The following is a 26,606-nucleotide window of genomic DNA, read 5'->3' as shown; positions in this document are numbered from 1 at the left end:
ACCGAGTACTTCCGCAACGTCACTAATGACACGTATTCAAAATGGCGGCCGCGGCTATGGTAAGTGGAAAAGCGAACTCTTCTTCAAAGCACACTTCGTTCCTACTGTCTTCCCCAATGAACCCAGACACCGTGTGTGAGTTGTGAGGCAGTAGGTTTGTAGCTTGGTCGATAAGCGACATTTTAACGTTAACTCGGGTCCGCACTTACTGGAGTTCGCTGCTGTTGAGTTGGCGAATTTGCTAACTGCTTCCCGTTAGCGTTAGCTATCATTAACGGTACCTAGCTTGACTGCCAGAGCGCTGTGCCTCATAAGCCTGGTTTATATCACGTGTCTGTTATATCAAACTGTGCTGAGAGAGTATACATGCTCACGTCCTCGGTTGTTAGGCATTTGTCATTCGCTGTACAGCATGGAGGAATCGGCTTCCTGAACTTTGTCATAGCGTTAGCTGTTAGCAGCTCTGCCAGACAGCGCCAGGTTGAGGTGGTTGTCTGCAGTAAATAGTGATAAAACATGTTTAGGTGACGGCAGCAGATGAGCTACAATAACGAAAACTAACGCGAACTAAAGCCGTCTGTGTTATTTAACTGTGCTGCTACTGTCTGATAACGTACATCACGTTTATGTCAGAAGCCACGCTTGCTAACTTCACTGCCATATCACAACTCACAATGCCTGTGAATGCATGCGCTCCCCTGCGATCTGTTAATCACTGATGGAACAATATAAACTACTCTGTGACGTCAAATGGCATATAAACACCAGATCATTACGATAAATGAATAAGTACCCTCTCCTCATCTCCAGTTACAATGTAGTAGAGACAACCTTGGCAGCATCCACAGCCTTAAATCTGATTGGAAGGGCAGGTCATCAGTACACACCAGGACACTGAGGTTCCTCTCCATCATTTGTCGTTGCATATCTGTCTAAGCTCTATCAAGTTGGGGTTCGCTCAGCAGGTAGAAGGGGAATGAGAAGTAAATTGGAAATACATTTGGTTGAAAATGCGATTTAGATTGGGTTTCAGTGTGGACTCGCCCACTAGGCATGGGACGATACTAGAATTTTAGGTCACGATTATCCTGCCAAAATAATTTTTGAATCTAGATATTATCAAATAATCAAAAAAATATATCTTTTAAATGGGACTAAAATTGTAAAGGATTCACTTTACATTTTGTCCAGAAACAAATGTTATTGTGTCACAGGTAAGGCACACATCCCTTTGAGTGAAAAACAATCAAATAATCTTAAATAAGATGATCATCGACCTCCCTACTTGAAAGCTTTATCTTAGGCAACTGGACTTGCTTTAGGTTTTCAAAGTCGTTTCTCCTGTCATCCAAGAGTTTTCTTCAGGTCTAACTGGGAGTTATGGTATTCAACTTTTTATAGGGTCGTTAATACTGGGAGGCACGTGACTCCAAGACCCACCCAGCCCTCAAGTGGTTTGATGGGTTACTTGGGAGTGGTAGAGCCACCCTGCCACCATGTGAGTCAACAGGGCCACATGAGTCCGAGTGTGGCCTTTTTTTTTTAATCCTGTATTTTAAAATCAGGCTCTATGGACAGCAAGCAAGACAGCTTTCTCAAGTCACTCGAGGTGATAGTAACAATTATCTTGGTAACAGAAATTCACCACAATCAACTTATTGAGTGTTGTTGTGATCATACATTTTTTCTGTTTCTATGGCGTTGTTTGGCTTCGTGTCTTGTCTTTCTTTCTTTCTTTCCTTCTTTCTTTCTTTCCTTCTTTCCGTAGCTTCAACAAGCTCGTACAACTGATAATCTATTATCACGATTTCTTCTTACAATGACCTGCCCCCGTCAGATTTACAGCTGTGCCATAGGTTTTCCGTGAAAGAAAACTACCATACTGTGTTCTGAATATTATAAAATAACAATATTGATACATCCTTCCACTGATTCTCACTTTTTCAAGTGTTTGTTTTGTTTGGAATGTTAGGTGAACTTAATCATGTTATTTTATAGGCATATAAGATAGCTGATGTTTATTGACAGGAGGGATCTACTGCCATTTCTGCTAATATTGTACTATATTGTTATCCATTTTGAATCCACATTGGATCCTTATAACCAGTACCCTGCGACAGATTAGCCTTGATACATTTGTGTGTAGACATGAACCCCATGAAAGGAAATTGTTAGGACGTAGTTTCAGGTGTTCTTCTGCATGAAGGCATTCCTTGAAAAAGATCTGAAGCATGTTCTGCTGTCAGTGTCTCCCTGCTGATTGACAGGTCGCTACCACGCTACCAATGCAGTTAGCTACTAAGATGACTTTAACACTGAGCTGTAAAGTTGACCTTGAATTATGAAGCGAACCTTGTTACAAGTTCCAAGATGGCAACAACCTAAATGCCGAACTCAAGGCTTTAAAACCAGAGTCCACTAACCAAAAAATTAAATATAACAAGGCCGATTCTTGTTTCTACAGCAGCAGTAGTAGTAATGTTTACAACAGCACCAGATCAACTCATTAATATCAATGGAAACAAATCTAAAATGTCAATAACAAACAACCTATTCCTGAGAGAAGTTTAGATAGTCCTCCTCCTGTCCTCTGACCTCGTCCCTCTGGTGATGTGTTCACTGCCTGGTAGCAGAAGGGCTGCTTTGTCTCAGCCAGCAGATAAGTTGACAAGAATTTGCCAAATTTGAATATATATATATATATATATATATATATATATATATATATATATATATATATATATATATATATATATTTATGTGGCAAACTGAGCTAAAGACTTGGACTACACACAGACAGCTTTTGTTTTGGCTCGTGTAGCAGAGGGTTACATTGCACCTTTAATTTATGAAGGTGATACAATAATAACACGGACATTCACTTTGCTCCTTCCGTTCCACCTTTCACAATAAACTTAGTCATTTAGAGCCTTCACTAACTTAACGAATGAGCTTAGTAGGGGTGTAAATCTTTGGCTTCACTTCGATTCGATTAACGATACAGTAGCTGGCAATTCAATTCAAGGACGATTTTTTTTTGTAACGATTTGATTCGATTCGATTCTGTAAACCACGATTCGATTCAGTAACTTGTAACCAAAATTCTATATCCATGCAGTAAACATGCAATAATGCGAGTGAGACTATCTGTATTCTTCTGAAAGGTGAAAAATAACATATTTATTCTAGAAAAAAGTAAACCTGCATAATATTTTATGCTGAATACAAAAATGTAATTAAACATTGCTCAGTTATTTTGAACATTATTCAATAGACTACATGCTGGCAGGGGAGAGTGTGTCTTAAACGTATTAAAACATTAATCATAAGTAAGAATCACGATTCATCCGATTTAAATGCATTTATATCGATTATTGGTGAAGCCAAAACGATTAATTCTATTTATTTATTGTAGCAGATCGATTTAGTAGAATCTATAGGACTGACAATCGATTCATCGATTAATCGAATGAATCGTTACACCTCTAGAGCTTATACTTGTTTGTAACAATTCCCTACTTGCCAAGCTAGTGTGTTGTGCTTGTGTAAACAGCCGTGGTGCATCACGAACAGAGCACATTAAAATAACGCCTTTCTACATTTTACATAATTGTTCCCCTCTTTGAACAAGTGTATTGATACATTATTGTCTTGATAACTGCTATGGATTTATTGCACTTTGTAACAGTCATAATCGTGACAGTAATTCTTCCCATCACCTGGTTTACCTAACTCCTTCCACCACTCCTCCCATGATCTGCTGTTAGCTGACTTTGCTGTGTGTATTTGGAGAGAGCAGAGGAGAGGCTTCAGCATGACAATACATTCAACACAAAACATCCCTAGATGAAAATATTTGTCTTATTCATCTCGATTCAGTCATGTGTTTATTGCACATGTTGACATCGTGATGAACACTATTTAGACTGTTTTTGTCTCACAAATAATTATCTATCAATGTCCTAAGGTAATATTATGTATTGTAGTATGACTGACGGGTGAAATATTTGGTGGTGTGTGTGTTGCAGGAGACGTGGTGGCCCTTGCTGCTGGTTTCCTTGTTGCCTGTGGTCCGGCCCTTCTATGTTCCTGGAGTCGCTCCCCGGGACTTCCATGAGGGGGACACAGTCGATCTTAAGGTAAGACTGAAATTCATTCAGTTCATCAACAGAATCAGAATCAGGTTTATTGCCAAAGTAAGTTTTCACTTGCAAGGAATTTGTCTTGGTTGTGTTTGGTGCATACAATAAACATGTAATAAAAAAGAGAAAAAGTACTGGAATAGAAATTTACACTAAAAAATATGTAAGAGACACTATAACATATAACATAAACATAAACAAGTATGTACAATATAACTGTTTTGAGGGCCTGGGATTTAACCCAACTGTGGCCTTTCTTTGTGGGATTTTTCCATATTCATGTGAGTGGTCCCCTCCTACACCAGAAATATGCATATTAGGTCACTTTCACATCTGTAGTTTAGTTAATTTCATCCACACCCAGGAATAAAATGATGCATCGCTGCCTTTTAGTTCTGGTCTGTTTCATGTTTCTACTGACAACGAACCAAGAGCGCTAAACACGAAAACGTATCAGACATACATACATCATCATCATCAGTAACACTGGATTAGTCCTTTTGTACAAAAACGTTGCAGCATGATGTGTTTGAGATAATTTGCCCACATCTTTTGTCCTGCGATATGACTATTGCTTATGCCAACATGGCAATGGTGATGCTGAACTGAAATATTCAGCAGCCCTAAAACCCACACTCAGTGTACAGTTTTCAAAGTCAGTCAGTCAGTCAGACCATTTGTTTTCCAGGCAGTGAAGCTGACGAGCTCCCGCACCCAGCTTCCTTATGAATACTACTCCCTGCCTTTCTGTAAGCCAGAATCTATTTTCTACAAGGGAGAGAACCTGGGTAAGTAGACCGCTGCTGACGTGTGGCAAAAAGCAATGTTACATTACATTTTGCCAATTAAAAAAAAGAATATATATAAATATATATATTTAATGAGTATGTTTTTGTAGGTGAGGTATTACGTGGGGACCGTATTGTGAATACCCTCTACAATGTGGAGATGAATAAGGATAAGAAATGCGAGATGGTATGCAGCAAGAAAAAGCTCAACGTAGACGAGAGCAAGCTGGTTGCTGAGCGAATCCAGGAGGAGTATTATGTGCACCTGTGAGCATCCCTTCCTTACTATTGTTACCCAGAATGTTGCCAATATAGACCTTTGGCCACAATGAATACCCTGTTTTACTTTATTTTGATTAATAGTTTTTGTTCAGTGACACCACACACTGTAAGTTTAAATGGATCTGTAAAGAAATGATTGAAGCAATTATTCTACCAGTCCTCTGTAGGATGATGTAGTTGGAATATAATTTTCCTTGTTAGTTTATTCTGTTATCACTCATATCTCTAACCTAACATAACCATGTTTTCAACCTTTTTCAAATGTTCCCTATGCGAACCCAAACTAATTGAATGCCTCCCTGGGCCTTTCAGTATTGCAGATAACCTACCAGTTGCCACCAGGTTAGAGTTTTACCCCAACAGAGAGGCAGCAGGGGAGGAGGAGCAGAAGAAGGACGTGGTGAGAGATATCCAGTTTGAACATGGCTACAGACTGGGCTTTGTCGACAGCAACAAGGTAGATATTCCATAGTCTCATCCCAAATGACCTTACATCTCTTCAGCTGTACATCATCGATTCCTTCGAGTCGAGGCAGCGGGCATTCAGCAAATGAGACCTCCTTTCCTTGGAGTTGTTGTTATTTTAAATATGATGTGCATGTAATTGTTTTGTTATAGTGCTGTATTTTATGATCTCTGTCAGATTAGCATGACAGTGTCCATGACGATTTATATAGTGACTATTAACTCAATTCACAATGTGGCATAATGTGACAAGAATGTACAGATGTTGTTCATTTTCAGCAGCCGTGGCCAGAGGGATTATGTTTGTGATTATTTTGGAGGTCGCTGTGATCTCACAAAACACCTCTTTGGACGTAACTCAATTATTGATATGCTGATTATGAAAATTTCACACAAATGTTTGATGTGAAATGCGACATGACTATATATTGCATTATATTCTTAAAGCAATATCGTCAGTACGGGGATAACATTATCACGCAACCCCTGTATGTATGTATACATTTATATTTACTGAAATGAAGACTGCTTGTGTTTTTGAAGAAAACTAATTTTTGACTTTTCTGCTCCCTCACAGTTTTACCTGCACAACCACCTGTCCTTCATCCTGTACTTCCACAGGGAGAAGCTGGAGGAAGGGGACATTCACAACTACAGAGTCGTGCGATTTGAGGTCATACCCCAAAGTGTAAAAGTAGATGGTAGGTCTAAACACACTCTTTATGAAGAACTGATTTTTCTCACATGTGAAAAGTACAGTGCTGAAGAACATAACTTTTCAGAATATATAGGGTTCATACAGATGTGACATATTCTCAATACAAAATAAATAAACAACAAAAATAATATAAATGTAAACCAATCCCCTTGGGGATCAATAAAGTATTTCTGACTGTGTAATGCTCCATCATCAGACTCTGAGCTGTTGATCATTCCTGAACTTGGCTGTAGCTGATGCATGTTTAGGTCAAAACATAACGTATAACATTTTTTTATACCTATGGTCAGGGCTGTAAACTAGCGGTCGCCACGCGCCAAATGCGACTAAAATATTCCCCTGGCGACTTAATTTTGGAGGGATACATGCCACTGGCGCGGGTAAATGTTTGTCCCGATGGTCGTGCTCTTGCAATAAATTATGCATGATATAACAAAACATTGTAGTAGCTGTAAACTGATAAATTATGACGGTAGCAAACGTCAAGCTAAACCGGTGATTTGTTGTGTGTCACACTGAAGTAGCTCCCCCGACGTCACCGCTGTAGAAAATAGTTCCCCCGAAGCAACGTAGCGTGCGCGTCACCGCTCTTTAAAAGTTTGGCACAGTGAGTGACGCCTGGTTCACACCGGCCGCGGAGGAATAGGCGAATAGGCGCGGCCGTCTCGCGCCGTGAAGCGATCGTTTCAGCGTCTGCTCTATTTTTTGCGCATGCCGCGAGCGAACACGTCAATTCTGGCAGTAAATCACACAAAGAAACACGAGACGATCCGGACAATTTTCAAAATAAAAGCAATTTTCAAAATAAAATACCGCAATTGACAAATGCGATCATATTTGTGTATCTCAACTTGCACTGGGAAACAGGAAGAGGCAATACATTTAATTAATGTGAGGAGTAGATAAACAAATATGCGTATTTCAACGATATATCTGCACTACCAATAATCTCCCTCAGAAGCGCTTGTCGACCGTCGTGGAGAAATACGCGTCTGGTCTGAACAGGGGGGCAGCGGACCGCGGCCAGTGTGAACCAGGCGTGATCGAGCGCAGCAATATGGCGGCATATTCCCGGTGTGACCGAACCAAAGAGGAAAAATACAGAGGAGATAGGTGGAAAGGAAGGTGACAAAGAAGGCGAAACATCGACGAAAAAAGCAAAAGTGAGAAAGTTCAGGGAGAAGTGGAAGACTGACAGGTAATGGCTTCAGTACGACGACTCGACAGGTGTGTTTTGCTCCGTCTGCCGGACACACGCCAAAGAAAAACAGCACGGAAATTCAGTTCTGATGAGTAATTAATGAGTGTTTCCTTTGTCACAGTTTTGCACTGTTAAAGTTTTCAATTTGCAATGTTTGAGATGAAATGAATGCAGAGCTGCAAACTTGTCGCTTTTCGGCGACAATCGCCGTTTTCTTGGTCAATTTGGTCATTCACGTGGATCGTGTAGAACCGGAGAGTTTTCTTTTGGGGGGGGGGGGGGTCCAGAATTGCGAACAATTATTGGATCATTCTTATAATTGACATTTCTCTGGGCCAATCGGAATCTCAGCACTTGCTTCAGAATCTTTCTCAAGGTACGTGTCCACAGGGGCGATTTTAAACGCGAGTGGACGCGCTGCTTCCCAGTATTGCACGCTTGGTGGGCTGCCACTAGAGGATGATTGACAGGCGCTCTCCGTCAAACAATCACGAGTACACTTCATGGCTGCACCTGATTGGACGATCGCTTTCACAGCTGTCCTGTCTGCTCCGGAGTTCACGCAGACCAACATGGCGGCTCGTTTGGAAACTTTCTCTTATTTTACGAAAATAGTTCACCGAAAGGTGTTTCTGAAAACACTTTAAGCGAGAAATAAGCTACGCAGTTGCTGAATCTGTCTTTATTTTAGATCGACAACATTCAGTTTAGAAGATTTTCGCGAGCGTTCCCGAGGCGGCGAGTCGAGCTCGGCGCCTCTGATTAGCATAAAGTAGATTCAACTTCAACTTTATGCAAATGAGAAGTGGCCAACTCGCGCGCCGTCTCTCGACATTCGCCGCGACGCTACCAGAATGCATTGCACAGCTTTTCACATAGACAATGAATGGGACGCGGGGAAACACCGCTGCCTGTGGAACAAACAACGCAAGAGAGCTTGCGAAACACTCGTCAAGGCTAAGCGACAAAAAAAATAAATTGTGGCAGTTGTAAATAAAATAATTTTTGTAAGCCTCAGGATGTTTTGACAATGATTTTTGAGAAAGTATGCTGAGTTTTGTTAAGTCACGCTCAGACTAGTGTCATTTGCATAGTACCATTAAAAAAAAAATCCCCCCCGTGACACTGTCACCTTTTTTCCTCTGAGGAGTTTGCAGGTCTGTGAATGAAATCATTAATATTATATATCAATTAATTATATATCAATTAATAATATTAAAATGTATTTCTAAATAATACTTTGGCCTCTTTTCTAAGCATGTACTGCTCTATAATACTGTTATCTCAATGAAAAGTACTGAAACGGATGTATATGCAACAAAAAGAGGCAATTTATTATTTGGCCGGTAAAAAATGTACTTGGCCGGTAGATTCTTTCATCTACCGGTCCCCTTGGCAGGTGAGCCAAAAAGTTAGTTTACAGCCCTGCCTATGGTAATTAAAAACTATTTTGAATACTACTTGAACTGTTTGAGGAGGAAACGCAGTGTTTAAAGTGGCCAGTGAGGTATGAAGTTTTACCCCATGCTTCTTGTGATACTTATATTTATTTCTTCTCAGACCTGAAGGCAGTTGAAAATGACAAGACTTGCACCTTGCCTGAAGCCAGTGGCTCTGCCCCACAGGAGATTGACCCGACCAAGGAGAACGAGGTCCTCTTCACCTACTCGGTCCACTGGGAGGTCAGTGTCTTCTACGTGGATACTCAGCACCTTCAAACATCTTGTAACAACATGGACCTTTCCCCAGCTATTCAGTTTTCTAGGATGAGAGGTTGAATGAAGCTAAAGACCTCTAAGCCTCTTTATTCTCTGTGCAGGAGAGTGAGATAAAGTGGGCGTCTCGATGGGACACATACCTGACCATGAGCGACGTCCAAATTCACTGGTTCTCCATTGTTAACTCTGTGGTGGTCGTCTTCTTCCTGTCTGGTATGTGTCATTTTTAATGAATCCTGCTCGGCACAACTGTCATCTCTTAAATGTCCGTATGAACGCAGTAAAGTCTTCAGACCGCTGAACTGTACACTACACACCTTGCTGCCTTATAATAAGGAGTTTTAAAGTTGTAGTTTTCAAACTACATGACTGACCCGGTGACAGGATCACAAACTATGAGATATGAGTGTGTCCCTGATGAGTGTTTCTGGTATCCAAACTATGATTTGAGAGAAAAACAAGTGAGAAGTGACACAGGAAATGGCATATTACCACATGATCTTTTTGTTCAAGCAACCATGTAACTTTCCTTTTAGTCATGCTTTTTGATGTTATCATTGTGCACATTTGGCACACAAAATCAAAACCCACGCATCCTGGAAAGTCCACCGACCAACTTTCTAGTCATGGAAAACACAGGCAATGAGAGTAAAGACAAATGCAAAGCTACACCTACATTAAAGTACCTTTTGTTTAAGGCGATCCTTTCCACAGATGTCCCCTCAGCCCTTGTCTTGCACTCACATTGGCTGTAGCTCCTCGGCAGTTCCAGAGATAGCAGTCTGGGAGACCTCTGCAATGCAACAGCAAGTCTCTTGGCTTGCGTCTTATGACTAGTTCACACATGGCATTTGAGCCAACCTGCCTCTGAACTGGGGCTTATGTCGGGGAGCTCCAAAAAAATCAAGGCTAAAGTCATGTAGCGTGAACTAGGCATAAGTCATTAGGCCCATGGCAGAAATCACAAAGTAAATACACATTTTATGTCTAAAATTGTCTTTAATTGATGAAATTGTACCACATAGCATTGGCCTTGTGCTTTGTTTACATTGAATTAGTGCTGTCAAAATTAGCGCGTTAATCTTTGCGTTAATTATGAAATATTTAATGCGTTAATTTTTTTTTTATTATCCCGGTAATTTGTCTGCATGAGAAACACTAGATGGCGTGTGCTGCTTTGTCCTCTGACAATGTAAACAGACTGGTCTGTCTCAGTAACGGGCTGAATGTAAAGGACTAAGCTGACTTGTTGTTCTATGGAGTGAAAAGGATTGATCATTCTGACTTCACAGCAGAATATTTCCTTGTTCTTTTTTCCATATTTACATGTTCTATTGTGGACCTTTTTGAAATGTTCTGTTAGTGCATATAAGAAATATGCCTTTTTCAAGCTGACAGTTAATTTTGATGGCCTTGATGGTTTCTTTGGAAATCTGTAGTTCACATGAGAGAATCTGTGCTTAAAGTTAAAAAAAAGCTGCTATTTAACAATAGTATTTGAATTTAAATACTTCCTTTGTGTTGATTCTACATAAATTCCACCATTTGTCATTTAAATATCCATTATTACATACTTTATTCTTAAGAAGAAACAAAGCGATTAATTGCGATTAATTACGGCAAATTGTGCGATTAATTAGTTTTAATCGATTGACAGAGCTACATTGAATACATAGGAAGTGTGATGTCTGTCTTTCTAGCTGTCTGACATCCTTCTCGTTCTGTCTTTTCTCTTTCAGGTATTCTGAGTATGATCATCATCAGGACCCTGAGGAAGGACATTGCTAACTACAACAGAGAGGATGACATAGTAAGAAAATACACACCTGACAAAAGACAGTTTGCTTGTTTTAAGTATTTGGGAAACATATAATGTGTTTGGGGAATTGTGGACTGGTAGAATGACTTGAGTCTATGGTTTTAGTGTTCCTTAAAATGAGACTCTTGACAGCAGTTTTCTTCTCTCTAACCAGGAGGACACCATGGAGGAGTCGGGATGGAAGAATGTCCACGGTGATGTCTTCAGGCCGCCCCAGTATCCCATGATCCTCAGCTCTCTGTTGGGCTCAGGGATCCAGCTCTTTTGCATGATCCTCATCGTCATATGTGAGTTTGTTTTTTCTTGCTTCCTGAGGATATATATTACTTATTCACATGGTTAAAACATGAGGTGAAATTTCCGCAAAGGAGGGTTCTCATGAAGCCGAAATATGCATCCGCAACACATGTGCTGTGTCTGAAGGAGTTCAAAGGTTGCACAAAGCGACTTTTCAAGTTATTTGTGAGAGTTTGGCTGCGGGATCCTGTTTCCATTGGACAGCTTCACTTCAAACCACCTCAGTGTCACTCAGACACAATCGGGACATTCTGATGTGGAATTTTGAAAATGAAAGCCCTCCATAATGTCATATACAAGCTGTGTTCCCTTTAAAATTCAGATTAGTTTACTAAAATTATATATCTGTATACTCTATATATTGCAGCAAAGCCTAAAGATATCAAGCTATTAGTTATAAGGTCGGCCCGCCCTACAATGTCATTGTCATCTATGAAATGTTCTAACCAGTGTGTGTGTGTGTGTGTGTGTGTGTGTGTGTGTGTGTGTGTGTGTGTGTGTGTGTGTGTGTGTGTGTGTGTGTGTGTGTGTGTGTGTGTGTGTGTGTGTGTGTGTGTGTGTCTGTGTGTCTGTGTGTGTCTGTGTGTCTGTGTGTCTGTGTGTGTGCGTGTGTGCGTGTGTGCGTGCGTGCGTGCGTGTGTGCGTGTGTCGTAGTTGTTGCCATGTTGGGCATGCTGTCTCCATCCAGTAGAGGAGCCTTGATGACCACTGCTTGCTTCCTCTTCATGTTCATGGGGTAAGAGCCATGTTCATCGCTCTTATCCTCATTAAAAAAGCCAAGAAAATCAGGAATTAAATGATAGTCAATTTATTGATTTTAAACTGCCTTTTCGTATGTATGTTTCTCCTCCAGTGTATTTGGTGGCTACTTTGCGGGCAGACTGTACCGTACATTGAAGGGCCATCGGTGGAGGAAAGGAGCATTTTGTGTAAGATTAATCTAAATCTCTCATCACTATTTGCTTATTTTTCAATGCCGCAACCCAAGGTTCCTGTATATTTGTGTCGCTGTGAACAGAGGGGCTTATGTTGTGTTTGTTGTCTCCACTGTAGACAGCAACCTTATATCCAGCCGTGGTGTTTGGAATCTGCTTCATCCTCAACTGTTTCATCTGGGGAGAACATTCTTCTGGGGCAGTGAGTATCAACACTTGAGATACGCAGAATTTGATATGCATTCAGTGTACATTCATAGCAAATTAGGAAAGACGCTAGCTGGAATGCTTATAACTTTTAGGAAGACGCTATGACCCTCCCCTTCAGTTGTCCCAAATTGGGAATTTATTTCTTCTAAAAAAATATGTACGATACTCAATGGTGAGAGACAAATAATGATTTGATCCTTTTTGAATTGTACTGTGAATGCAATTCAACTAGGGATGGGTCAATATAGGATTTTTATTGCGGATCGCAATCAAAAAACACAAAGTTTATTGTGGTGAATTATCGCGATAATCATTAATATTATTATCCCAGCCAGGGTTTCTACAAACCCAGATATAACGTAACACCATCCAGGTCTACCGGCCAAAAACAAGGTATATTTTGGTAGCAGCGGGTGAAAATTTCAGGTCACTTGTCACCATGTTGGAAGAAAATAAAGTAGTTCCTACGTTAAAAATAGTCAGGGATTAAGGTTACATGATGTAAGTTTTACTGTCTGATACCCCTTACTCAGTGTTTACAATTCTACAATGATTTAAGTGACTTCAGACTGTGGTCCTTGTCTCTTCAGGTTCCCTTCACCACAATGCTGGCCCTGCTGTGTATGTGGTTCGGCATCTCCATGCCCTTGGTCTACCTGGGCTACTACTTCGGCTTCCGCAAACAGCCGTACGATAACCCAGTCCGCACCAACCAGATCCCTCGGCAGGTCCCAGAGCAGCGCTGGTACATGAACAAGTTCGTAGGGTGAGTGTTTATCCAATCAAAAAAAATGTTTTGAAGTATTTATTTATTTTTGTTACAAATATGTAAAAAACGTTTTAGATGTCCAAAAAGGAGGAAAAATACACTCTTCTAACTGCAAACCTACAGTCATTTATTTAATGTCTATTCCAACCATGGAAATTAAGTAAGATCTGTGGCTGGGCTGTAAGATAAACCTTTATTTGTCCCACAGTGGAACATTTACAGCGTTACAGCATTAAAGGGCATAGTGCAATAATAAAAAACATCAGTAAAAAAAAAGACCTATAATTATATATATAATTAAACCTTATAAAAGCAAGATATTAGGGAATGGTTGAATTTGCATGATTGCACATAGTAAATATTGATATTACAGAGTGAATGAACAGTTCAATGAAAGGTTCACATCACTTGATTAGCCTTAATGCAGGTCACTTGTGTCAATCAGTTGAGCCTGTGTGGCTGAACATCAAGGGAATTGTAGTCCTGCCTGTAATGGACTACAAGTTAAAGACACAGTGGGTGCAGTCGAATAGTCAAAAAATAAGGTCTTAACTCCTATTCCTAACTCCTATTCCTTGACCTCTGGGGAAAACGTCACGGGGTTAAGGAAAGACGATAGGAGAACTCAAAACGACTTAGGAAAAGTCGGCCGCGGTGCTCAGAGAATCCGACCGGACTTTCACTAAACTACGTCATTATAACGCGGCCGCTGATGATTGTGCTGGAGAAACTACAATAATGGACTACAAAAAGCGCATCGTCCACTTCTCCACATGTTGGTTTTATCAACAGCTGGTTCACTGACCGGCTTCAGGTCCAGCAGCTCCTCCTTTCTGTTTGACCGTTTGCTTTATTTACGTTTCATTTGTGGTTTTAGTTTCGGTTTTGTCAAGTTTGTAACATGATTGAAATAAATTTAAAAAAAACATTCAATTATTATCACTGTCCACACATTTATCATCACTATTCCAATTACTATATGTCTGCATGAAAGTAATTGTTAAATATGTAAATACACATATCGTTTGTTTTCATTAACGGCCGAGGTGTGCGGCACTTTAAATGTTGCTCTCGCAAAGAATTGTGGGTCGGTGTAATCTCCTTTCCTATGGCATAGGAAGGTCCGTTGCATCCTATGCTAAAGGAGCTCTGAAAGGAAGCATTGGAGCTCCTTTCCTTTGCATTTAGAGAATTCAAACAGCTCTTATCATGGCGGCCACTTGTTTACTTCCGGGTCACTTCTTCAGTTAGGAACCTTCCTAAGCAAAAAAGACTATTCGACTGCACCCAGTGTCTATAATATGGAGACAGTCACTAGATAGCACATTGAATGTACACATTACACAAAATATACAATATATACAGAAGAAAGGACATAAATACTACATTAATAATCGTCTTTTACCCATATCAAGTATGGTGTGCCTCAAGGGTCAATTCTTGGAGCCGTTTTGTTCTCCCTGTACATGCTCCCCATTGGTGATGTCATCCGTAGACATGGGATGCATCACTCATCACTTATTTAATATTTACACAAGCACAAGTATTTATGGTGCCTCATTTTGAAGGCCATCTGAAAGCTCTTAATCTGCTGCGAGGAGAGATCTCTGAGGAGGCTATAGGAGAGCAGCTTTCACTGATTGTATGCTGCAGCTGATCAGACTGATCTGATACATGTCAACATCACTTAATTTCATTTGTGTTTAAATGATTGAATTCACAATCAGCATATCAATTAATTCCAACGCAAATTCCTCATAAATAATATAAAGACCTTCTGTAGTAAAAATACAGAATGCAGGTTGTTCTTCATGTGCAGGTGTTTGTTAAACATCTAACAGAGAGAAAACACTCTGATAGTGATACTAACTGTGTGTGTTTATTAGTAAAGTCAACATGTGTTCAGACACAAACTCCATTAAACGTCTCTCCAGCTGTTAGATCGACTGATGTTCTATCCCTGAATCATCACGTGTTGACATGGCTTCCTGTTTTTATTAGGATTGAAGATTTCATTGATTACTTTTAAGGGTCATTTTAAAGTTGAGGCATGCTCAGAATATTGTATTTTCTTGCCTCTAGGATCCTGATGGCCGGGATCCTGCCGTTTGGTGCCATGTTCATCGAGCTCTTCTTCATTTTCAGTGTGAGTACAACTGCTCTGCTCTAAATGTATAGTGATCAGTTGAAAGTCAGATAATTTAGTGGCCACACACACACACACACACACAGTAATGACCAGATCAATGTGTGTCTCCACCTACAGGCCATCTGGGAGAATCAGTTCTATTACCTCTTTGGCTTCCTGTTTCTGGTCTTCATCATCCTGGTGGTCTCCTGCTCTCAGATCAGCATTGTAATGGTTTATTTCCAGCTCTGTGCAGAGGTGAGTTTATAATATTATATTATTATTGGACCGAGTGTGAATTAGGCCTGCATGTTATGAGAAAAGTCTGCAATGTAAGTTATGTGCATATTAGAGCTGTCAATGTTCCTCTATAATACTATTTGAATTTCATTCCATATTTTATTCAATATTCAAATTATAGTTGAATATTTAATGCTCAAATTGAGCCTATTAGTAATATTAACTAGACTACACAGGCTTATGCGTTGCCAATGCCATTATCGGCAATGTGGTTGTTTCACATCCTGTCCACTAGAGGGCGGTCCAAAAACATTACCAATAAATATGTTGTTACCAACAGCTGACAGCTTTCTACATAAGTAATAAGTAAGAAAGTAAAAAGTACAACCACAGTACAACACAAAGTACAACCACATTAGCGTACTTCTGGGGACACTGTGTCCTCGTTGCCATGGCTACGTAGGGTTGTGAACGATAAACCGATGCGACCGGATATTCGGTTCAACAAGTGAGAGATAGGCTGCATCGGTAGCAGCCTCCTCAATCGATACGAATTATCAATGGATTCCTAGATGAATCGGTTACAGAGTCATGGATCGGGTATCGCGAGACTTTGAAGCGGTTGGCGGCATCATATGGCATTACACCAGCGTCTCTAAAACAACGCGAGAGCTGAAGCTGCCCACGAAACGCCGTAGCTGGCTAGCTTGTATGAGTTATAAACAAGGGACAACACGGAACATGGAGGAGGTGGAGGTGGAGAGGCGGGCGCAGCACAGGTAGGCGGCTGCGACGCTGCCGTGTGACCGCAGGCACTCCACGGCCGCACGAGAGAGACGGACGGCTTTGAATGTCAATCGCTTGTGTCTCAACTTGCGCCACAAGAGGCGACCGCAGCACGGGTAGCGTCCACGACACTGTCCTGTCCAACGATTCAGACAGACTTGTCTAAAAATAAATAGATGTGATTTTGTTGTTCTGGTTTTTTTTTTTGCCAGTGCCATACAGCCACAATGGATATGTGGTATTTTACATATTTGAAAAGAAACTATAGTACTGTCACTTTCATAGAATTGGCTTCTTTATTTTATAAAATATCTACAACAAATATTAACCGTAGAATCAAATCGTATCGTTCTTACACTGTATGGAATCGATTCGAATTGGTCTGTAATAAAAGGATATTGCTTATGAATCGAATCGTAACCTGTGTATCTAGATGCATATCGAATCGTTTATCACAGAGGTGTGCAACCCTATGACTACGCCCTCCTCGTCTTACCGCTCTACTTTCACTTTGCTGTTGGACTCGTTCCAAGTGAATCAGCTAATGGAAACACGGGTCGATCTAGCTAGCAGTAAGCAGCATGAATGCATCTTTGTCATGACGTCATCGCTTCTAGAGCTCCGTCCATATCTTTGTTTTCATCTCACCAAGTGCTGCCGCGTCAGAAAATGTTAGATTACAGGAGATGCTCGGACAGATTCAGAAAGGTGATGACTTCTTGGTAAATAGAGCTGTGTTGTTATTTTCCTTGTTTTCTGAATGGAGTTCTGCTGATCCAGACACCAGCTCAGAGAGTTCATGTCCAGCTTTAATCTTCTTTTAACTTCATGTGTTGACTCCATCCTTCTAGTTAGCTAAACAAGCTAAATCCTGGACTTTATGTTCTGACTGCTGCAAAGTTCAAACTGTCCTCTTGGATCCGTACAGCTGCTCACACATCACTGCCCCGCTGTCACACATCCACTATAGGAACGGTTCGCTACACTTAAACTATCGGTATGAATACAACTTCAAAGAAAGTAGAATTTCCCATGAAAGGGAAGTTGTGTTTCATGAATGTTTTTCGTCAGTATTGGATGAAAGATGGAAGCAAATGTGACAAGTAGTTGTTATTATTCAGCAGTAAAGATGTCTGCTGCTTCTGTCTGAACCTTAAACACATCTGTACACACAAACACACTCTGATGCTGGGTTTCTGTTTCTCCTCACTATCAGGACTACCGGTGGTGGTGGAGAACCTTCCTGGTTTCAGGAGGCTCGGCCTTCTACGTCCTCATTTACGCCGTCTTCTACTTTGTAAACAAGGTAAAGCCCAGAGGCTGATTCAGACTTTTCAGATCTTCTTTGATTCAGCTGCAGCCCTGAAGATTGCAACTGAGCAATCAATGTTTATTAATTGGACACATTGTGGGTTTGGTTTGATGGTACTCATTTAATTAAATAATTAGTATCTCTAATGCTGTCATCAGGGTTATTTTAGTAAGGCATTATAAACTGGGGCATTGGGTTTGAAAGATGGGGGCAGTTAAAGGTAAAGTTCTATACTTTGTAGTAGTTGTGTACTTCCATTACTGCATATGGACAGCATATTAAATGACTCCTCTTCTCTGAACTTCTCCCCAGCTGGACATTGTGGAGTTCATCCCCTCCCTGTTGTACTTCGGCTACACCACCCTGATGGTCCTGTCCTTCTGGTTGCTAACGGGCACGATTGGCTTCTACGCAGCCTACATGTTCATCAGGAAAATCTATGCTGCAGTCAAGATAGACTGAGTCGTCACTGTTGCTGCTGTTCTCGTGGTTTTTGGTTTGTTTTTTTGTCACATTCTGTCTTTTTAATGTATATATTTTTTATTCCTCATGTCCAACAAGCACTGACTTGTGTGTAGAGGGAACGAGAGGGGTGCTTTTTATGGCGCAATAGCCCCGCCCACTGGCCTCATGGGGAAGAACAGCAGCTAAACCAGCTGTCTCTCCCTCTCTCCTACCCCTCTCTTCTTTCCAGGACAGAGACTCAGATGGAGTTGTCCTCTGATGGGACAGTTAGTGTCTCCTGCCGTTTCACCTTGCACATAGCACAGTGGGCCAAAGCTTGTCAAACGATGGTTTCTGCACATTTTTGTTTTTGTCTTTTCACTTGAGTCAAACTTAATCCAGGTTTTTATTTTGTCATCCCAGGATTTATCTCTCATTCGTCTTCTGCGAAGCGTCTGATTTCCTTACATTCTGTCCATTGTCTCTATTTTCACTTTGTTTTCCTTTCAGAGACCTTGGCGATCGGGCAGGGCTCTAACCGTGGTTTTGGTGTTGACTTTGTTGTGTTGAACTGATATGGATGGGAAAATGATTGTGGGAAGTTCAACCGTGAAACACAAGAAAGGATAAATTAAATGTTCTATTAGTTTTACTCCAGTTTCCATGTCTCGGTGTGACCATGTTAACCACAACTGTAATCAAGTTATTCCCTTCTCCTTTGAAAGCAGTGGGTCTCTCTTGTAAATGTCAAAATCTCGGTCCATTTGCTTTAATGATGCAGAACGGCTCTGAATGGGACTATGAACCCGATACCCCAAAGCAGCGGACCTGTTGGGTCAAACCACTGGAGTTGGAGGAACACAGAAATGACGAGCAAGAGGAACCTTTTGTATTTGGAAGTCTACGAGCCAAATATGTGTTTGATGCTTTTCCAGTCAAATGTTTCCGCTCACTAACCTCGCCGTCGGTGTAGCCTAGCAGGGCCGAGCGCCTGCTGAACTATGCAGTAATGGAAAGTGCAAAATTGCGGTTTGTGACAGTTAATTCAAAGGACCATTTTTGTTGAGAAACGATGTCTGATTTCTTTCCAGTCTAATGTATTGACATTTTGTGTATAAAATGAGAAGAGTTTGAAAGCCAGCGAGATCAGCTGTGTGTGTTTCTACCGACGGTGGTGGATTTCATTTTGACAGTGCTTGGGTGTCACGGGGTGGAGAGCGTTGACATGTAATCCAGTGGTCTTAATAGATCTTTATAGTAATATTGTATTGTATCTTCTACAGCAGCCTTTTCCAAATGTTTGGGTCAAAAAATGTGCTTGTTTTTGTCTGATCTGAATTTTCAGCTAAAATACTTTTAAATTGCTGATGAAATGTTTTTGTTTGACATGCAACTGGAGCGAAGTGCTCTTCATTGACAACACATCTATTTTAGTGTAGCTAAATTACACAATATATAGAAATCTCACTGCATCAAAATCATGACATTAAAGGAATAATTGGCATTTTGTGAAATACACCAGATGTCCTCACGGAAAAAAACATCCGTACAGGTCGTCCACGCACCTTATTAGGAACCATACTTACGTATGTTAGACAGCGACCTCTTGTGGACGTAAGTAATTCTGACGCAAGTAATGGAGGTCATCAGGTTTTATCAAGAGCGACAAGTCCTCAAAGCAAAGAGGTCGGGTGGCTGGATAGGTCAAACAAATAGGACTTTCATCCAGGAGGCCGCTGTCCGTGTCCCGTGTTAATCAAACTGTTAACTATGTTAGTCCGTAGCCCCGTCATGTAGCCTGCTGCCTCCCATGCGTGTTATTTTAACCCAGCCTGCGATCTTTTCCTAAACCTCAACACATAGTTTTGTTTCCTAATGTGTTTTAAACTGCAACTGTTTCACAACCTAACGGAATCATTGGCAAACAACTTATAAAATGGCCGTTTATGTATGAGGACGTGTTGAAGACCCACTTATTGGATTCTCGCCAGAGTGAGATGAGAATCTTGATGTCACTTTCATAACTTAAAGATAAATATACAGCAGCTAAGCTGTTTTCCACAGTTTCCTGTCTTGATGCTATGCTACGCAGCTGCTGGAGGTAGCTTCACATTTTACTTTAATGTCTTAACTGCAGGATCGGGAATTCCCCAAAATGACAATTTATTCCTTTAAAGATTATCCTAAACCTATTAAATATCTTGAAAACAGAGCTGTATAACAACACAAGAACGCTGGTGTAGATTTACGTCCCTAATGTTGGGTCCAAGAGATTATTCTAAAGGCTTAAAGTGGAAATGATCCATTTTCATCAAGCATGCAGGACATTCTATATATTAATTGTCGTCTTTCACCATCTTAAACATTAGCATTAAAGTGGTTTTAGTGAAGAACTGAAGTGGGGTGGTGACTGAATCAACCCCGACTGTCCAGGAGCAAAACAGGAAATTAATTCTACCTTCATTATCATGAAGCCGAGCTCTGAATGAGCTGCTTATATGGAGCCTGAATGAAGTTTCCTGCTGTGATACATGACTGCTCAGTAAAGCTCCAGAGGTTTCCTCAATTCAAATGAGTGTAATAATTCATTGATCTCGACTCTTTCATTGATTCCCACCTCGATGCCATCTCCTCTTCACTGTACCGTCCTCTGTATTACGTCACAGAGGGCCTGAGCTGTGACACTGCTCTCCTGCTGTTACACATGCCAGGGGAGATTTTTTTTACAGACTTTTAAAAGGCCCGGGTCATGCGTGCATCTGTATGATGAGGGGTTTGCAATGTAAATAGAAGAAAAACAGCTTTGTATTTGTTGCGTTTTGCTGTTTGTGGCGCTCTCTGTAACGATCCTGTCATCATCTTAGCCAAAAGCATGATGCTCATGATGACTCAAAGGAACTTGTTTCTGTTACTTTTTTCTTTGTTTCTTTTACAGAATGTCCAACTACAAAATGTACAATGACAAAACAATAAAGTGATGACAAGTTGAATATGAAAATCAGCTTCAGCCACTGGGTTTATGAAATATTCTTCTTTTTTTTTTTAAGGTGTTCAGACCAAATGCAGATTTTCTCCTGGTGTTGCACACGTTTGGTCTTAAACAGCGAATGGCAACACTCACAGAAAGAAAGGGGGTTATCAAGAGACTTAGTCCCACCCCTTCCTGTGGACCACCATGGGATCTTATATTGGAAAATATATGTACGAAAGTCATACATGGCCACCCTTTTCTTTCCCATTTGTGAATTGTACAAATGACGTGTGTCAGTGCAAAAGATGATTCATGTCCAGAAAGTCTCAGTTTGTTGTATCATTAGTTTAGTGTGAAACCACTCAGTGAACTACATCCATGGTCTCACACAACATACACATATCACATATTTGGAAATATTAAAAGGCTAGAAGTACATAAATTGATTCCATGACTAATTCCGAGGATCTATTTATGCTTGCATGCAATTACAATTTTTGTTAAATGGATTTCTGTTGATGTGATCAAATCAATGAGTTAAGTTGAGGACAACTGTAGTCAAAGTACCTTCTCTAATGAACTACATTTCCCCATCATGGATTATTCCTTACATATTATGTTCATTCCCGTTAATAATAATAAGTCAACATGGTGGTGTTTAACTAGAACACATGTTGAGGACCAGTCAGCTGTTATGGGGCCCCTTGGCCACCCAATCGTGAGTGGATTATTTTTCTACATATCAAATAAATGAAACCCTTTGAAACGTCAAAGTATGTACGCAAAAGCATAGGGGCCCCTTAATCACACAAAATGGGTTATGATGTCTGACTGGGGCCCCTCAGATAAATATCACAGGATATGTGAGTTGTAATATAACTAATCATTTATAATGTAACATTAAAATGTGACATTTGTGTCAATAATCTTCAATGTGACTCTCCAGGGGGGGTAGGGGGGGCCCAAATCAAATTCTGCTTAGGGCCCCCAAAAGGCTTGGGCCAGCCCTGCCTCGTTGCTCCTAAAGTAGTGTTATTATGGTATGGATGTTCTCTGAGTGGGGTGAACGATGTTACCACAGTCTTGGAAAGGGAGGGGTGAGCAAAGGGTTTGGTTGGCTGCAATCTGCAACCATACCACTAGATGCCACCAATGTCACACTCACTTAAATGAGACGTCTGCTGTGTGTCTGTCAAGGTGTTAATTCCTGGTTTGTCCCTCTGCGTCTCTAGAATGTTCCGAGTCTCAGAGGTCTGTGTTGTGGTGTCTCGGTCCTCTGAAAGCCTCTTTTTACGAGCTCTTCAGGTTCCTCCTAAGAAAATTCTACAAAACCAAGAGTTTCTATTCCTGAGTTATGGCACTGTTGGCATCCCCTAAGTGTATGTGTGAGAGTCAGCTCAGTAGATGTAAGTATAGGTTCGCTCCATGGGACTATAATTAGGGCAGTCTTGACACTCAGCTATGCATGCAGGCTTACTGCTGCAGCTCTCTGAGAACAAATCCAGACCCTGGTCCAATATGAATGTTACACGCATAAGCTAATAGTCCTGATATTCTGGGATGGATTTAAAAAGATTTTATACGTATTATGGCAACACACTCTAAATTGTATTACATTCTAATTTTATATTTCGTTCGAATCAATTATGTTAATCATAGACCTCTAATACTCTGTATCTGATAAATGGTATAGCATCATAGACTTAGCTTGGACGTCGTCATGGTGACATCACACGTTGGTTTGTGGACTACGGTTTTGCAGCCTGTCCGTCACCATCTTGGAATTTTTGCAACCAGAAAAGGAAGTGACCATATATGGTCTGTGGAGGAGCGACAGATGGATCTGATGAACACATCATCTCCTTTATTTCATTTTATCATTGGTTATTAGTTCAACTATTTATATTTTGTTTTACATGAAGAAAAAATTATCGAATATATAAAAATATATTATAAATATATAAATATATTATAAAATATTATTTAAGTAATTTATTTTGCATATAATGTTAAATCGTTGCACAGTAGTAATGTACTGTAATATTATATTATGACTTTTGATAGTGGGTTTTATATTTCACAAAAGAAAACAATAAAAAAACAGAATGCAAAGAGGGTATGAAACCGCTGGTTTGTCTTTTAATCATTTCAACATAACACATGACAACTCAAAGATACACTGTACTGTACAATAAGTCAATAGTTCTGTTGTTGTGTTCATCATCTCTTTGGATCAACCAATATACAAATCTGTCACTTCTACATTGCAGCAACTGATTGCATGTGAGATATGTAACAAAAAAAGCAAGATTTTCTTTCTTTCTCCGAAGCACATCATTCATATAATTCTCCCTGTAGTTGATAAACTCCATGCTATATAAAATAGTGTAAGTGAATGCAAATTTTCGTTCACCATTTTTCACCCTTTTTATTCCAGAGGTGGCTGTAATAGCAAGTGATAAAAATAAAATGGGCTATGTCACTAAACGAGATACACAAAGAGGTTGGAATGCAAGACTTACAGTAAGCTAGAAATATATAAAACTACATGTGGATGTTGCCTGCATCAGACAATAACCCAGTTTCTTACTAAAAGCAAAAAAAAAGAGAGAGGGAGAGAAAGCGAGAGCATTATTAAAATCAAATCAGTTAAACTGATGAACAAATTCCCTTAAATGTTTGTGTTCTGCACCTAGTAGTAAAGAGGAAGGTGAGGATAAGTGCATCCCTAGTAGGTGCAGGTCGAGGTAACGGAGCTGCAGCCGAGCCGAGGAACAGAACAACACTCTGTCACATGACCAGCGCTTCATCCACGGACTCACGGCAGGAAGAGAAACACCATCACGTCTATCGTTTGTGCTGAGAGACACCAACTGGACATTTACTTTGTGGCACGACTTGTTTTCCTCTCAGTCGGGACGACGTGATACGAGAAAACAAAATCTGTTTTAGGAAAAACATTGTGGTTTAGCCTAAAATAATAACGATTTCAGATTGTTGGGGGTTGGGAAGCAACACCACAGTGTCCAACAGAGTGTCCAACACCTTGGTGTGCAACACAGTATCCAACACCACGGTGTCCAACACAGTGTCCAACACCACGGGGTCCAACACCACAGGGTCCAACACCTTGGTGTCCAACACCCCAATGTCCAACACCTTGGTGTCCAACACCACGGGGTCCAACACCACGGGGTCCAACACCACAGGGTCCAACACCTTGGTGTCCAACACAGTGTCCAACACCCCAATGTCCAACACCACGGGGTCCAACACCACAGGGTCCAACACCTTGGTGTCCAACACAACAGTGTCCAACACCCCGGTGTCCAACACCACGGGGTCCAACACCACAGGGTCCAACACCTTGGTGTCCAACACAACAGTGTCCAACACCCCGGTGTCCAACACCACGGGGTCCAACACCACGGTGTCCAACACCACGGGGTCCAACACCACAGGGTCCAACACCTTGGTGTCCAACACAACAGTGTCCAACACAACAGTGTCCAACACCACGGTGTCCAACACCATGCTGTCCAACACCACGGTGGTTGAGGTCCTGTGTTGTAGTCCTCCTCAGTATAATTCTACGTCTTGCTGGACGTTGCATGTTAACATGGATGTGTTTCCTTTATGTTTCCACCATGAAAAGGGATCCTAATGAACTTTACATTGACCGTTTTGGTGCCGAGCGACGCTCACAAATGAACAGTTGGTGTCCCCGAACACAAACCGCTGGATAACATTTCACGACTGTTGCACGAGCTGCCGTGAGACCGGACTGTTCCATGTCAAGTCAATGAGGAATCCACTTTGTGTGTCAGCTCGCACTACGGAAGTCCACTTCTGCCATAAACAGTAATTTATGGGTAACGGTAAGTTCACGTTACGTTAGTTGTACAAATGTTCAGGTCAAAACGGTGACATAGTGAGTCATTAATAAGGGATAGCAAATCAAACGTTTCCTTCCCGTGTCAAGTGATACATTTGTATTAATTTTAAGTCATATTTGTAACTAAGTATTCATAATTTTGATCATTTTGACTTGATAAAGCGTAGGTTTTATTTTGACATGTTGTTTTCTCCATGCAGGTGGGACTGTGGGTCCAGTGAAGGATCCCACCATGAAGACTGACGGACCCAGTCCTGGGACCACCAACACCAACATGAGCTCAGGTAGCACAACACAACTCAGCGTTTCACAGCTACGAGTACGACCTGTGCATGGTCTTCATTTCTCTCTTCTAATATCTACAAGTTCTCCGAGGTGACGAGTCCTAACAGGCCTTTTGTCTTAATCAGCATGAAGTTCAGTGACCATGGTGGTGAGCTTTAAGTGCTACGTTTTGGGGTCACTCCTGCCTTCATGTTTCAGTTACAAGGTCTAAAAATGGCTCGCAGGTCGCAGATGGTTCTCTGTCGCAACCGTGTTTGAGTGGCAGCTTGCGGTCTGCTTGTGGCTTCGACACTCGACTGACAACGTTTCTCGCCGCCTCCAGATAACAGACGTGTTGTTGCTGTTCTCCTCGAGCACTCGGCTGTAGAATTTGATCAGATAAATTTGGGAGAGAAAAAACAAAAGAAGGTTTCCAAGGAGAAGGGGCTTATTTAGAAGGATATTAGTCAAAAGTCTATCAAAAATACTGTTATTCTTTTGGAGAAGAGAAATACACAAAGGTTGATAAAGTCTACACATCAAACTAATGGCACATACATATACAGGATCAATACAAAATTAAAAACATATGAACATATAAGCTGAAATTTTTAAAAGAAAAAATACTCTTTACTTTTTAAAGGTTGAAAGTGCTAGAATTCAGATTAGCTCACAGAAACCCAGGGAGGACAAACTTAATACATGCCAAAAGCGTTTTATTTAAAAAAAGTATTTAGTTTTTAGGGCTAAATGAATATTTGTTACAAAAGTATAAATGCTCAATTTGATTGCTACAAATTTGGCTAAAGCCAAGAGGGTTTTTCTTAAAAACCTTATTTTAAACTCATAATAAAGAATTTGAATCTTGACTTTTTTTCTTCTTAATATCTCATGTGTTCTCAGAAAGGTGCCGACAGCTAATTTATTTAAGGATCAATAAAAAGTTTGATCATTTTACAAGAGCCATTATCCAAATAATGTCTTTCCAGGGGGGAGACTAATACGTGTAACACACGTTTCGAATGAGTCCAGAGCGTGGATTATATAATCTGGGACTTTAGTGATGAAGCTGTGATCAACAGTCAGACTGTGGGAAGCGTTTCCGACACAATCCCAAACCAGACAACACTTGTAGCATTTTGTAACAAGCAATTGTGCAACAATGTAGTTTCTTCTCCCCAGGTTTTGGTAAGAAAAATAAAAACAAATAAAAATGAGGTGA

At 40.7% G+C, this 26,606-nt stretch overlaps 1 protein-coding gene across 1 annotated transcript; it reads left to right on the top strand.

The window, feature by feature from the left end:
* tm9sf4 (transmembrane 9 superfamily protein member 4) lies at window positions 1–21,252 on the top strand. Its single transcript, XM_084015219.1, has 18 exons — window positions 1–59; window positions 4,029–4,139; window positions 4,831–4,930; window positions 5,041–5,197; window positions 5,525–5,669; window positions 6,255–6,378; window positions 9,157–9,278; window positions 9,416–9,527; window positions 11,054–11,124; window positions 11,288–11,420; window positions 12,085–12,166; window positions 12,284–12,359; window positions 12,484–12,567; window positions 13,166–13,341; window positions 15,427–15,490; window positions 15,611–15,730; window positions 17,715–17,804; window positions 18,123–21,252. Exons 1-18 carry the CDS (start codon window positions 42–44, stop codon window positions 18,270–18,272), a joined length of 1,935 nt encoding a protein of 644 aa, XP_083871345.1. The 5' UTR covers window positions 1–41; the 3' UTR covers window positions 18,273–21,252.
* The last annotated feature ends 5,354 nt before the right edge of the window (window positions 21,253–26,606 follow it).

This window comes from Eutrigla gurnardus, assembly GCF_963514095.1.
Source record: "Eutrigla gurnardus genome assembly, chromosome: 8".
NCBI lineage: Eukaryota > Metazoa > Chordata > Actinopteri > Perciformes > Triglidae > Eutrigla > Eutrigla gurnardus.
This window is presented reverse-complemented; position numbering and strand designations above follow the sequence as displayed.

Excerpts from the sequence above, each read along its gene's own strand:
- tm9sf4 (XM_084015219.1), top strand. Across the intron at positions 5,198-5,524 it reads GAGGAGTATTATGTGCACCT|TATTGCAGATAACCTACCAG; the intron begins GTGAGCATCCCT and ends TGGGCCTTTCAG. Across the intron at positions 12,360-12,483 it reads GGAGGAAAGGAGCATTTTGT|ACAGCAACCTTATATCCAGC; the intron begins GTAAGATTAATC and ends TCTCCACTGTAG.